Source organism: Phacochoerus africanus, chromosome 6 (assembly GCF_016906955.1).
Source record: "Phacochoerus africanus isolate WHEZ1 chromosome 6, ROS_Pafr_v1, whole genome shotgun sequence".
NCBI classification, from domain to species: domain Eukaryota; kingdom Metazoa; phylum Chordata; class Mammalia; order Artiodactyla; family Suidae; genus Phacochoerus; species Phacochoerus africanus.
In genome coordinates this window covers 2,813,662-2,826,985 of record NC_062549.1, presented here as the reverse complement: position 1 = coordinate 2,826,985, position 13,324 = coordinate 2,813,662, and the positions used below count along the sequence as shown (strand labels likewise).

Genomic DNA, 13,324 nt, shown 5'->3' with positions numbered 1-13,324 from the left:
GTAGGCGGCAAGACGGGGATCCCCAGGAACCCAAGGCGCTGGCTCCAACGCTGAGTATCCGAGGGCTGCTGAGCGGTCTCCTTTGCCTGTGCCGGGAACCACCAACGCAGCAGCCGCGTGTGAAATGGTGTTTACAGGCTCTGAAAGACGGAAGGACTCTGACAGGCGGCGGTGGGAGGACCCTCCTGGATGGCGAAGCAGCCAGAGCAGCACTACAGCGGCAGGAGGCAGTCCGAGCACAGACGATGGGAGGCCTGCAGGTGGAGCCAAGGGGCCCACTTCTCTGATGGGTTGGATGGTAAATCACTCCCACTTCTCTGACGGATGGTAAATTACTCCTGAAAGTCTCCGTCTGGACAAGCGCCTCTTCAAAGTGCCATCAAAGAATTAACAGAGAGAAGGGGCTGAGGCAGGAACTTCTGGCTAAGGGACCCGGAAGAAAGACGGACCGCCGAGGCACAAAGGAGCAGCTGGCTGCGAGAGGTGAAGCCTGGAGGTGTCATGAGGATCAGTGGTGACAAAACTCCAGGTGTGGGGAAAACTCTGAGGACAGGAGGAGATGGAAGAACAAGACCTGAAGTTTCCAGGAGAACCGCTGGATTCCATCCGTGGCTGAAGTCCCGATGAGCCCCAAGGGCGCCTCGGCCCCTGGCCGCACTCCCAGGACTGCTTTCGGCCCGGCAGGGAGAGGACCAGGGCGCTTACGGGCGAGTCGAGGCTCACCTGTTCTAAAGAGCCACGGTGGAACATGCTCTGCCGCCCAGTGACTGGCAGAGGCCTTCGCCACCCTCGCCACTCCGGCACGTGGTGGCCTTGCTCTGCCTGTTCCCACCACAGCTCGGGCCCAGAAGTGCTGAGCATGGCTTAGCACCCCTGCACCTCTGCAGCCCTCAGACGCCATCAGCCATCAAGAGGCCAGAGTTCAAGCTCCCGCAGCCCATCAGGAAGGGATCACTCTCCGAGGCTGGAACACCATCTGCCCCACAGTTCAGCACTAGAGGATCCCGGCTAAGCATATGAGGACCAGCACAAATACTGCTTGAGACGGGGCTGGTGAGGTGTCTGCGGACAGTATGAAAATCAGCACTTACACGTGCATGCTAGAATGCTGAAAAATAACGTAGTCATCAACTCGGCAACAGCACAAAACTAAATTTCAGGTAAAAGTTAACTCAAGGTAAGTTAAGCTAAATTAATAGAAAATAGGTCCTAAGCCAGATTTCAGATCCTGGAGATAATATAGGAAGCTATTATTTCAGAGACGTGACATACGTAACAACATATATGCGCATGTGTACAGATATACATGTATCTATCCATACATGCGTATCTATACGCATACAGGATATGTACTTTAAGATACCAAACCTGGAACCATAGAAGAGGGTTTTTCCTTTTTCCCGCCTTTCCTCTATTTTCCTCATTTTAAATGGGGAAAAAAGGTACAGGTACTTGGAAAACGTATCAGGGAAAGCACACCACATCCATCACACCAGCAACTAGTTAAGATAATACTTATGTCAATATCTTAACTATATTTTTTAAGAAGCAATATTCAAATACCAGCCTACGTCAATGTGAAAGGGAAAAGCTATTTAGAAATGCTTCACATTTCCTAGACATCAACAAATAAATACACAAAATACACTGTGTTAATTTCTGCTGAGTTGAAAAGATAAATTTTCACTCTAAAGGTAACCAACGTGACAAGAAAGCTGAAAAATACCTTGTAATTCTACATCCTCTTGTGAGTCATCTAGTATCATACACGTCTCGTCTGAAAAAATCCGAGTCACATTCAAACCCATCTAACGAAGGGAAAATTACGCAAATTCGGGGAGTCAGAATGTTCATTTTGTATAAGCTATTCTAGAAAGGAGAGACCATGACAAAAGCGAGCAGACGTCTAGCACCCGGCAACTTGCCTATGGTGGCTGCGGACGCTTCCGCTCGGCCAGCCGGCAGGGCCTCTTACCTGACACAGAGACCGCGTGGGTCCGCACACCTTGCTTCTCGCTGTTGGCCAGCCTGCAACAGAGGTGCAAAGCCGTGAGTGCTGCGCTCAGAACAAGCCACCAGCATTCATGCAGACCGTGGCCTGCCCAGAGTCAGGACGACCGTGAGCACTTCAGAGGGTAATTGTGTAAAACACCAGATCTTGCTACCTGAGGCCCTTAAACTCACCGGACTACTTGAACACATTTAGAGACCAGAAAAGAAGATAAGACTAGTGAAGGAACGCTGAACTGCTCCAAGAAAGCAACTGTGAGAGTGACTTACAACACCCACCACCACTGAACGTGGTATATGTGGCTTAGATTACATTTAAATGCTAGGCTGCAAAGGAGTGCCCAGTTTTTTGTTGTTGTTGTTGTTGTTTTTGGCTGTGCCAGGGGCATGTGGAAATTCCTAGGCCAGGGACTGAACCCTCGCCACAGTGGCAACCCCAGCTGCTGAAGTGACAACGCTGGATGCTTAACCCCCTGGGCCATATGGGAACTCCAGGAGTGCCCCAAGTTATAGAATAGAGGGGAAAAAATACCTGCAGTTGAAATTTGCTAAGCCGTAACCTGAAATACTGTCAGATGCCTGGTCCTTCTTAAATTGAGAGCAAGTAAAAAAGCAGGTAGTACGTTAACACTGTTATTACCCACAGACTGAACCAAGGTGGTTTCATGAAATGGCTCAACGGGATTAGTGTTTTACATATACACCCACATTAAAGAAGATTCTGCCAAAAGCTTTACCGACATTTAAAAAAATCCAAGTATAGGGAGTTCGCATTGTGGCTCAGCAGTAACAAACCTGACTAGGATCCATGAGGACGTGGGTTCGATCCCTGGCCTCAATCAGTGGGTTAAGGATCTGGCATTGCCGTGAGCTGGTACAAGTCGCAGATGTGACTCAGATCCCGTGTAGCTGTGGCTGTGGTGTAGGCCAGAGGCTACAGCTCCAATTCAATCCCTGGAACTTCCATATGCTGTGGGTATGGCCCTAAAAAGACCAAAAAAAAAAATCAAAGTACAGTTCATGTAAAAAATGTGGGGTAGCATAACACAGAAAAGAGGAACTCCATAGGGATTGGATGTCCAAGTTATTATTTTGCTCTTTCTACAAAAGAAAACTTTTTCTTGACACATAAACATCCACTGTAGGAGTACTGAATAGGGATTTTTCTTAGCATATAGAAATTTATTCTAGGAAATACTGGGGCTTAAAAGAGTACGTCAATTTTGAGGCCTGGAGATATTAAAAATGCAACAGCATAGGCCCTACAAGAATAATAGTGCACAGCCGTAGACCTGAGTTCTCGCTCCTCTGCCACTGGAGCTACAAGACTTGGCGATCCCTGAGCTATGCTCATCGGAAAGGCATGGGGTACAGCCGTCAACGGCAGCCAGGTGCCACGGGGTCTCTCTTTGCTGGGGGACGTGGAGATGCTGCTGAGAACCAACGTACTAGCCACTGCAGGGATCTCACCACTTCTCTCAGCAACGGCAGTCAAGGTCTGCTCTTCTGTGATTTGTGGAAGTTCTGTTTCTAAAAATCCACTGCATTTGTGCAGTTTTTTCCAGTTTCTGTCACCACTTCTAACCTACTCCCTTCTCCCTCACTTTCATATCTGCGTTTATGATTCCTGTGTTTTTCTGTTTCGTTCTGGCCGCCCCGAAGCACATGCAATTCCCAGGGATCTTTAACCACATGGCAGGCCGGGGAGGGAAGCTGTGTAACGGCGCTCCCGACACACTGCCAGTCCGTTGGGGCACAGCAGGAACTCCTGTGATTCCTGCATGTTTTAATCCTCAAGGTTGTCTCTTAAAGATTTTCCAGAGTTGGAGACATTCTGAGCCTCAGCTCCTTGCCTAATGTGGCACATGAACAAATGTCTATTAAACATTGCTGAGTTTGTGGAACACATGGCTTAAAGCTAAAAGAAAGCTTGTCTCACCCATGCCTCCACTCGCCCACTCGGCTACTGTGTATCTACTATGTGCCAGGTACTGCCCAGTGTCAGGTCTACACCACCATCTACGAGGCCGAGGCCGCAGGGTGGGAGCAGCAGAGACACAATGTTTAAAGTGTGATATATGCGAAGGTCCGTTGTGGCTCAGCGGGTTAAGAACCCAACATAGTGTGTGTGAGGTTGTGGGTTCAATCCCTGGCCTTGCTCGGTGGGTTAAGGATCTGGTGTAGTTACAAGCTGTGGCACTGGTCATAGATGTGGCTCGGATCCAGCACTGCCGTGGCTGTAGCATAGGCCGGCAGGTACAGCTCCAATTTGATACCTGGCCCGGGACCTTCCATATACCGCAGGTGCAGCCATAAAAAGAGACAGAGAGAGAAAACGTGTGTTATGTGCTTTGGTGAAGCAGAAGGTAACAGGAACACAGGGGTGCTCCCAGGACCCGGGGTGGAGGGAAGTTTCAGAGGAAGTGACGTGGGATGAAACTTGAGCAGCGCCCCGCTGAGAACAAGGCCGGGGGACTCCAGGAATGGAGGGAAGTTCAGCGCGGCTGAGGATGCGCGTGAGGTGCGGGAACGAGGAGGTGGCAGGGCCCGCCGGGCAGCCTGCTGGCTCGAGGACATGGGCAGGCACTAAGTGTGAAAGGAGTCAACACGCTTCATTTAGGAACGCTCCCTCCTGCTGGGGTAGAGACCGGACGGGATGGCAGGGGAAACCGGGTAGGAGGAGGGGACTAGAAGGCTCAGGCTGCTGTCCTCCGAGGCTGCCCTGGGCTGGTGCTCAGCAGCCTGGGTTTCAGGAGGACGCCCACCACCCTGTGCTGACACCGTTAGTACAGCTCACACAGTTCACACTGAACTGCTGCCTTCCTTCTAGGAGTCTGGAATCTGGGCACACGCCCAGCAGAGTGGGCACCCAGGACCAGGCAGACTCCTGAGGCTGGTGTGTCCTGCCTGAGGCCCAGAGAAGGGTTCTCGGGAGCCTGGCTGGGGTCCTCTCGACTTGGTGCCCTGCCTCCCGCACCCCCACCCCCAGGCTGACTTTGCTTTGGAGCCTCTTGCTGTTCCCATCACAGCCAGGAGAGCCACTGTGAGCTGAGTCCTGAGAGGCCCTTCCAGAGCGTCACTGAACGGGGCGGGGGGGGGGGGGTGTTTCTTGGGGACCCTGACATGTGATAACCACAGCTAAAACCTGGGGAGGGATGGTGGAAGGTGAGGTGGACGGGTCAGACAGAGTTGGGAAGCAGAAGGGACAGGTGACAGAACAGAAGTGATGCCCAGGTCTGCCCTCCTCTGCCCCTGGGCAGTGGCTCTCAGGTGACATATTCCTCTGCAGGTGCCTTGGGTTCTGCTGGAACTCTCTGAACACTGAGAGCCCGGCTCTAACTGTCCATTTACCCGTGTGTCTCAACGTCTAGACTGCAACCTGATCAAAGTCACACTGGGCCCCAATCCCTAGCACACTGGCGAGAACGGAGACATTATAAAATAGTTCTTTGGCAGTCTTTACGCCTGACAGATCAAGACACCTATGATGAAATTCATGACATAGACACATTTTAAAAAATTAACATAAAGTGGAGGTTCCCACTATGGCTTAGTGGTAATGAACCTGACTAATATCCATGAGGACACAGGTTTGATCCCTGGCCTCGCTCAGTGGGTTACGGTTCCAGCGTTGCCATGAGCTGTGGTATAGGTCGCAGATGTGGTTCGGATCTGGCGTGGCTGTGGTGTAGGCCGGCGGCTACAGCTTGGATTCGACCCCTAGCCTGGGAACCTCCATATGCCACACCTGAGACCCTAAAAAGTAAAATAAAATAGACTTAAAATAACTACATATTTTTAATTTTCTCATTTGCAAATAACCAGAATGGTGGGCATCTGTGGGTTCTGCTAAAGATCACTGTCAACTCTGAAGTGACTGTTTAACAACAGAGACCTCCCTTGCGTCACCCCTACTCCTGAGCTCCCCACTGAACCTTAAAAAAAGTGTGAAATGAATTTTCCCTTCTTCTATTACTAAGGTCACACCCACAGCACATGCAACTTTCTAGGCAAGGGGTGGAACTGGAGCTGGAGCTGCCGGCCTTTGCCACAGCCACAACAAGGCTTGATCGGAGCCACATCTGTGGCCTACACCACAGCTCGCAGCAACACTGAGTCCTCATCCCACTGAGCAAAGTGGAGCCTTAAACCCAAATCCTCATGGACACTATGTCGGGTTCTTAACCTGCTGCCGCCAAGCCACACAAGACTCCTTTTTACACTTTTTTTTTGTCTTTTTTTGCTATTTCTTGGGCCGCTCCCGCAGCATACGGAGGTTCCCAGGCTAGGGGTCGAATCGGAGCTGTGGCCACTGGCCTGCGCCAGAGCCACAGCAACGCGGGATCCGAGCTGCGTCTGCAACCTACACCACAGCTCACGGCAACGCTGGATCCTTAACCCACTGAGCAAGCGCAGGGATCGAACCCGCAACCTCATGGTTCCTAGTCGGATTCGTTAACCACTGCGCCACGACGGGAACTCCCATTTTACACTTTTGATTAAACCTCAATACATGACTTGATTGCAACTCATTTGATTCTCTCTGGAAATACTTGTTTTCTGGCTTCCTAATCCCGTCCTGGAGACACGGGATTACTCTGGCAAGTGGATAATGAAGCACAATGATTTCCTCCCAGTTTCTCACACAATGGAATAGACAACAAGACACAAAGTGGCACTTACTTTGGTATCGATGGCAAAGCTCGTTCACCTTCTGCGGAAAAAAGGAAAGAGAGAGATGAGGTCCCTTCCATTCCTTCTGAAGAGATTATGTGCAGAAATCAGAGAAAGGGGAGGAGTCCTATTCTAGAATTTTAACAATAACCCTTTAGAGGAAGTTATTATACTAGCTGAGGTTTTCACAGCTTTATTTTCAGTATTTATGACAGACACTGACTGTAGGTCCACTGCAGTTGAAAAGGTACTGCTATCCAAAACCAAGGGCAAAGGGGAAATCTGATGCAAGATGTTCTTCCTGCGAGAGTCCAGAAGACGAACAATTTCTTGCCATCAAAGCCACCATGCTTTACCAAGGACTGAACGTTCTGCAGTGACAGGCACACCTGTGCAGGGAACACGCACGACCCCAGAGAAACAGACCACAGGCTGCACAGCTGCCCGAGGGGAGGTGCAGGCGCCACGGCGGCAGTCGGCCCGGCACGGGGCCCCTGCTGGTGCCCTCAGCGAAGCTCAGAGACGTCCCTTCCATCCTCCTTTGGCAAAAACCTGGAGCACGGAGCCCACTGAGCTCTACCCGGGTTGGTCTCACGGGCTCCCAGCGGATCCGCTCCTAATCCGTCCCCCAGAATAACCCTCCCAAATGCCAGCTCATCACGTCACCCCCTCAGCAGTCCAGCATTTCCTCATCCCCTTGAGGACGGAGCAGGAGCCCACAGCTGGGCCCGCAGCACCACACTGCTGCCTCAGTCCCTGCCGCGGTGTCCGCGGGGCTGCGGGTGGAGGTGGCGGCCCCGCAGTGATCCCCGGTACAGTCACACGCTGCCACCAGAGCCCTCACCCCCTTTGTCCAGGTCTCCCTGTTCCCTCGCCTGCTCCCTGGTCCCGTGTGACTGGCCACACGCTGGGAGGCCCTGACCGCATCGTCCACACACACTGTCTCTCCCTTCTGGTGGAGTGTCATCTCCCGGCCCTTCAGAGCTCAATTCAAACACGACCTCAGAGGAGGAGCCCTTCCTGAGACACCCCAAGTGGCTGTGAACAGCCCTCCTCAGCTCCTGCTGCATGAATTGAGTGCTTCCCAGGGGGCCTGAAGGTTAGAGGGAGCCCGCCCTCGGCCTGACACCCTGCAGAGGGCCGGCACTCAGGAGGCTCTCGGCCCCTGATCAGTCAATGAGGAGCTTAAAGCAGCCTGGACCCCGAGTGAGCAACTCTTTCTGACTGCAAAAATTTTAACTGAGCAAAGCCTTGAGATATTTCGAAAAGCAACTTTAGGACTTCCCTGGTGACCGAGTGGGTTAAGGATCCAGTGTTGGCACGGGTTTGATCCCTGGCCTGGGAACTTCTGTATCTCACAGGTACGACCAAAAAATGAAATGAAATGAAATGAAATTGGATGAAATAAAATCAACTTCATTAGTTTATTTCCATAAAGAAAGCTATGATAAGTATATACTACATTTTAGAAAAAAAACAAAACAAATGACTAGGCTTTATTGGTCAGATCACAGATTAGCCACAGCCTGGAACCTGTGTACTTATTTACCTTTAGGCTTAGGGCTTTTGATACTGTTTGCAGAGCACAGCCTCCCGACGCTAACTTTCAAACCGAGCTTCAAGGATGCCTCTGCTGCACACACACCTCCATGCCCTCCTCCGGCAGTGGGCACGGAGGACTTGACTGATGGGCAGGCTGGGCTCACTGCTGTGTCTACACTGGAGTCCAGGGGTTTGTCCTTCGCTTCTCTGCATCTCTGCACGTCCTCTCACCACTAGACCCCGTTGTGCCGCCTCGACACGCAGTACTCAGTCCCTCCTGACTCCCTCCTGCTCAGGGATCCCAGCTGCTTCATGGGGACTGCCATGGACCCACCTACCACGCAGCTATCCTCCTTCCTTCATGGACCAGGAGTCTCCCAGCCAAGGCTCACGCGTGTGTCAAGATCCCAATGAAACTAGCAGCAGCATCGGGAACAACAGCCCCTCAGAAATCTACAAACGCCGCATGTGACAGCACATACCCCCTGAGCCACCTGCACACAGCCCCCCCCATCCCCAGCCATCTATCTCCCCAATACCACACACCCACCCACACACACACACCCAAGCCACCTACACACTCAAGGCCATCTGTCCCCACCCCACAGAGAAGAAGTGGGCACAAGCTCGTCTGTAAACAGCAGGCACTCATGATGGAACCCGTGGGCTGATACAGTCCCCAAACCCAGTTTTTCCTGCCTTACTTCAGAATCCACGCCCCTGCAACACCCTGTCTCACTGTCCTGCACAGGGCTCAAGGGACAGTGCCGTGTCGCTAGGGTTCATCGCCTCATGCTTAGGACTTAGTCTGTTCCCTGGCTATGCTAAGCTTTTGAGGTGTATAGGAAAAAACAGGAAAGTGACTCTATTTATCATGGGTTACAAGGGACTTAGAAAACCACCCAGAACACGATCCCCAAAGTTTATAGTCCTCAAAACAAAAAGGTCTAAACATAAGCGATGTTTTCTTTAAGCTCTATCCAAACCCAGGTCTTAAGCTGTGAGCTGGGTCACTTCCCTAGAAAAGCAAGAACACAGACCCCCCGGGCTGCATGGCCCATCCGGCCTGCACGCTCCCAGAGCCACCTAAAAGGACGACGGGCTGTGGGGCCATGCCCGAGGAGAAAGGAACCTCACCTTTCTGGGGCCTGATGATGAAAGACTGCGTGGCTCCATTCACCAGCCGGCAGTAGCCGTCGATCAGGTCGGCCATGTTCTCGGCGATGGTCAGGGACGGCGCTGTCACCGTCAGAGGCTGCACAGGCAGAGACCAAGAAAGGGCTGTTATTGTCCCTTCCACCAACCAAAGGGCCAGCTGCGCTGACATCAGATCTCTAGATACTCTTGAAAACAGCAGAGTGGGAGTGAAGCAAGATTTGTCATAAGGTTCGAGTGAAAAAGGAAGTGTGATATTTAGGGATGTTATTCCTAGCCTATGCAACAGAAGGCAAAGCCAGGCAAAAAAAGAAAAATCACTTAAACTGAGACTCAGTTTCTAGAACAAAAAGAGGTGAAAAAAATTACTTTCCTTCACAACGTCTGGCCCCCTAGGCACACTCCAATTAAGGAGAGAATTTAGGAAATTAGTAAGCTGAAGTATGGCTTATTTTAGAAACTAGTGTTAAAGAAAATTAGTTAAGTTTCATTATTTTGAGCATGTATCGCACGTTCTGCCTAAGAGCTTAGAAATCACTCTTTTCAAGGTAAAACACGCTATTACGACAAATTTCCTAAAGACCTATCATTCAACGTCATCCAGGAGATAAAGAAAGCTGTATTTTAATTTCAAACACAAGAATGCCCTAATCCGTGCAGCATGTGTAACCTTCTAGAACACATTCTCCACTTCCACCACTCTAGGTATGGCTTGGGGGCAGCAAACAGAAAGGAGGACAGCCTGGAGATCAGGATTCGAACGAGAAATTACTGAGGAAATTCCATTTGCAGTAAGGTCTCAACATTGCACGACACTGCTTGTTTAATTCTGAGAATCAAGTGCAGCAGCAAGAGCCTCAGAAATGTCACAATCCTCCCAGTGGAGGAACAAGAACACATGGGGACACTGAAAACAAACCCTTCCCGGCCGCGGCTGCAGCAGAGCAAAGGGCCCAGGCGAGCGCCCCCAATGCACTTTGTGCAGAGGCGCCCTGCGAGTGCCACCAGGCTGACCACTTCTTTAGTAGCTTAGTACCCTCTGTCCATCTTTCGGAAAGGCCATTCTTAGGCAGTATTTGCCAAGTGGTCGCCTGGCCATGCCTGCTTTAGTTCCTGCCCTGCACATGCCTAGACCAGGCCCTGGTCCAGGCTGCCGGGCATGTGTTCCATCTACACTTCTTAACTAGGGCCCTGGCTGTCCTCTGGGCTTGGTCCCCTCATCTATGGACTGGGGGAAACACAGTGTCTCAAAGCACCCCTTCTGCTGGGCTCTGAAGCTTCTGGGTTACGTTCTGGGATAGTGGGTGACGTGTGTGGCAGAAAGCATCGGCTGCCCCCGTTCTCATCAGAACCGCCCCCCCCCCAGAGAATGGGACACACAACATGGTCTGGGAGACTACATGCTAACAAAATTATGTGCATATAAAACTCAAAGAGGTCGATTTTCTTGGTCATCTTCCATCATTTCCCCCAGAAGGCCAGGTTTCCAAATCTGCTTCCTATTCTCGAGGGCATTTAGTCATTACTTGTAACCTAAGACTCATTCCCTAAGAGAAGGCTGAGATTCCGAAGATCTACGGAGACTGCATCTGTATTCTCAAGCAGCCGTCGTTTCCGGAGGACCCTGGGCGACCCACAAGCGGCTGCCTCACCTCGGGCGCGCCCGCGATCTTCAGCTGCAGAGTCCCTTTCCTGTCCTTGTCTTCGCTGTTGGAATACTGAATGGTCTGCACTTGATTGAAGTCGGCCAGATGTGTGGGCTTGGGAAAGAGAAGACACACACTCTAAACCACAGAGGCAAGGGCACACGAACGGCTCTGTGCAACCCGCTGGGCCCCACCCCGCCCCACCCCACCCACTGTCCTGAGGACACCTCCCTAGACTGGCCATCTGGGGAAACCAACTGTCCATGTTGCCCAGGGGGCGACTGGCGGGGGTGGGGGGGGCTTCTCCTTTTGAGGAGCAGTCGTGGAACTGGGGGGGCTGCCCCCTCACTTCAAGGATAGGACGCATCTGCTCTCTGTGCTCCTGGCGGCCGAGAGCGCTCCGTTCGCAGAGGCTGACGTGTGGTCAGCAGGAGCAAAGACGGGGGGAAGAAGGGGGTCCCTACCTGACTCACCCACTGGCCTGGGGGAAACCGTGTGAAATTCTTGGTTGAACTGAACACTCTGCTCCCCTTTACAGAGAGGAGGGCCTGGCCTCTCCCCAGACACCCCGAGCTGGAGTAAGTCTCTAAAATGTACTGGAGGTCCAGGGTGCAGTGGGGCCGGCAGGTCGGGGGTCCCAAGGAGCGTCGCTGCAGGAACGCGCTCCCTTTCCAAGAAGAACGATTCTCACCAAGACAAGCTATGCCACCTGCCTTTTGTCCTCCAGCATTTCATGCCAATGACCGCTTTGCATGTGATGCTTCCTACACATTTACTCAAAGAGAGCAGCCTGGTCGGCCTCTTTCTCTGAGGACAGCATCGGCGGGAGGCCCTCCCTGCCCCAGGCCCCTCGTTACGGACCACGGCGTTGGAACTGAGCCACCGGGAGTTTCGTGCAGAAGTGGCTGCTCTGAGCTCCCCTTCACGGGGCTGCTTGCAGGCACAGGTGTGCTCGCTCGTCTTCCTGCCTCCACGCAGGAGGCCCACGCAGGCTCCCTCCCCTGCTGCCCCAGGCCTCTGGCAGCAGGGCCCCTAGGCCCGCTCTCCTCTTTGGGCCTCTGTGGCCTCTGCTCTCAAGGGTTCCTCCTCTCTCTCTGGCTCTCTCCTCAAGTTTTCAAGAGCCGCAGGGCTCTGTGCTAGGCCCCATCCTACTCCCCAGCTGTGCACGGCCCACCAGGCCAACACCACCCAGTCCCAGCCCTGAACTTGGGCCCAAGCGCCCCACGTGGACATGGCCCACACAGCACGGCAGGAGCCTCCCTCACTTCAGCAGAAGCATGCCCCTTCAACCCGGTTCCTGAGCCCCTCTCCAGCCTAGCTCTGGCCCCAGGGATTCTGTGCATACTCTTCCCACTTTCATGGCTGCCACTCTAGTACAGGCCGCCGGCTCATCCTGGGCTTAGATTCAATCCTGCTGTTGTTTTTCAACCAGTTTCCCTTCATCCTTGCTTGTGCCCCTACAACAGAAAGTCCCTCCCTGGAAGCCAGGAAGTTACTTGAACATGTAAACCTGGTCCTATTAGTTCCATTTCAAAAGAAACACTGCCAGCAAAAAGGATTCGAACCTGACCTGGTCTGACCTCTGCCTGCCTCTGTGACCCAAAGCCCCACCAGGGAAGTGCTGTGGTCTCGGGGGGCAGACCCATTCCCTGGAGGGCTGTCCTCCCCTGACCGAAGGATGAGGGACGGGAACGGGGGACCAGGGCTGTGAGAGGCCACATCATGTGCAGCAAGTTCACACACAGTGAAAACCTGCCCTGTGTCCTGCATGGCTTTCCAATGTCCTGGTGTGTATTCACGTTAGTGAAGCATCTGATTCTAGAACCCAAGTTCATTATAAAACAAAGTATGCTCTGCACTGAATTTTCCAGGAATGCAGCCTAGGTGTAGTCAGGGAATATTTCACCTTGCTGTCTTCAGAATGTGACCGAGCTGTCACCACCCTGGAAGAGGACACCACGGAGGCGATGCCCGTCTGCTCTCTGAGCTGCTGGCACAAGGTGCACACAGGCAAAAGCGGGGATCTGAGGCTCCTCCTGCCAGACCGGCAACCAAGGACCATTGCCTTGGTGGTGACACACAAGATGGGACATACCTCAATTGATTTGTTTTTGTTTTTGTCTTTTTGCCATTTCTCGGGCCACACCCGCGGCGGCATATGGAGGTTCCCAGGCTAGGGGTTGAATCGGAGCTGCAGCCACCGGCCTACGCCAGAGCCACAGCAACGCGGGATCCGAGCCTCGTCTGCGACCTACACCACAGCTCACAGCAACGCCGGATCCTTAACCCACTGAGCA

General features: G+C 52.6%; 1 protein-coding gene across 28 annotated transcripts in view; it reads right to left on the bottom strand.

The window, feature by feature from the left end:
• The window catches only part of PTK2 (protein tyrosine kinase 2), a 238,606-nt gene that overhangs the window by 83,484 nt on the left and 141,798 nt on the right, over nucleotides 1–13,324 (bottom strand). For all 28 annotated transcript variants that reach the window (XM_047783173.1, XM_047783176.1, XM_047783177.1 and 25 more), the window contains 4 exons: nucleotides 11,034–11,141; nucleotides 9,364–9,481; nucleotides 6,694–6,724; nucleotides 1,976–2,028 (listed from right to left, as the gene is read on the bottom strand). In XM_047783173.1, the coding sequence (XP_047639129.1) occupies nucleotides 1,976–2,028; nucleotides 6,694–6,724; nucleotides 9,364–9,481; nucleotides 11,034–11,141 (310 nt within the window). The remainder of the gene's footprint in view (nucleotides 1–1,975; nucleotides 2,029–6,693; nucleotides 6,725–9,363; nucleotides 9,482–11,033; nucleotides 11,142–13,324) is intronic.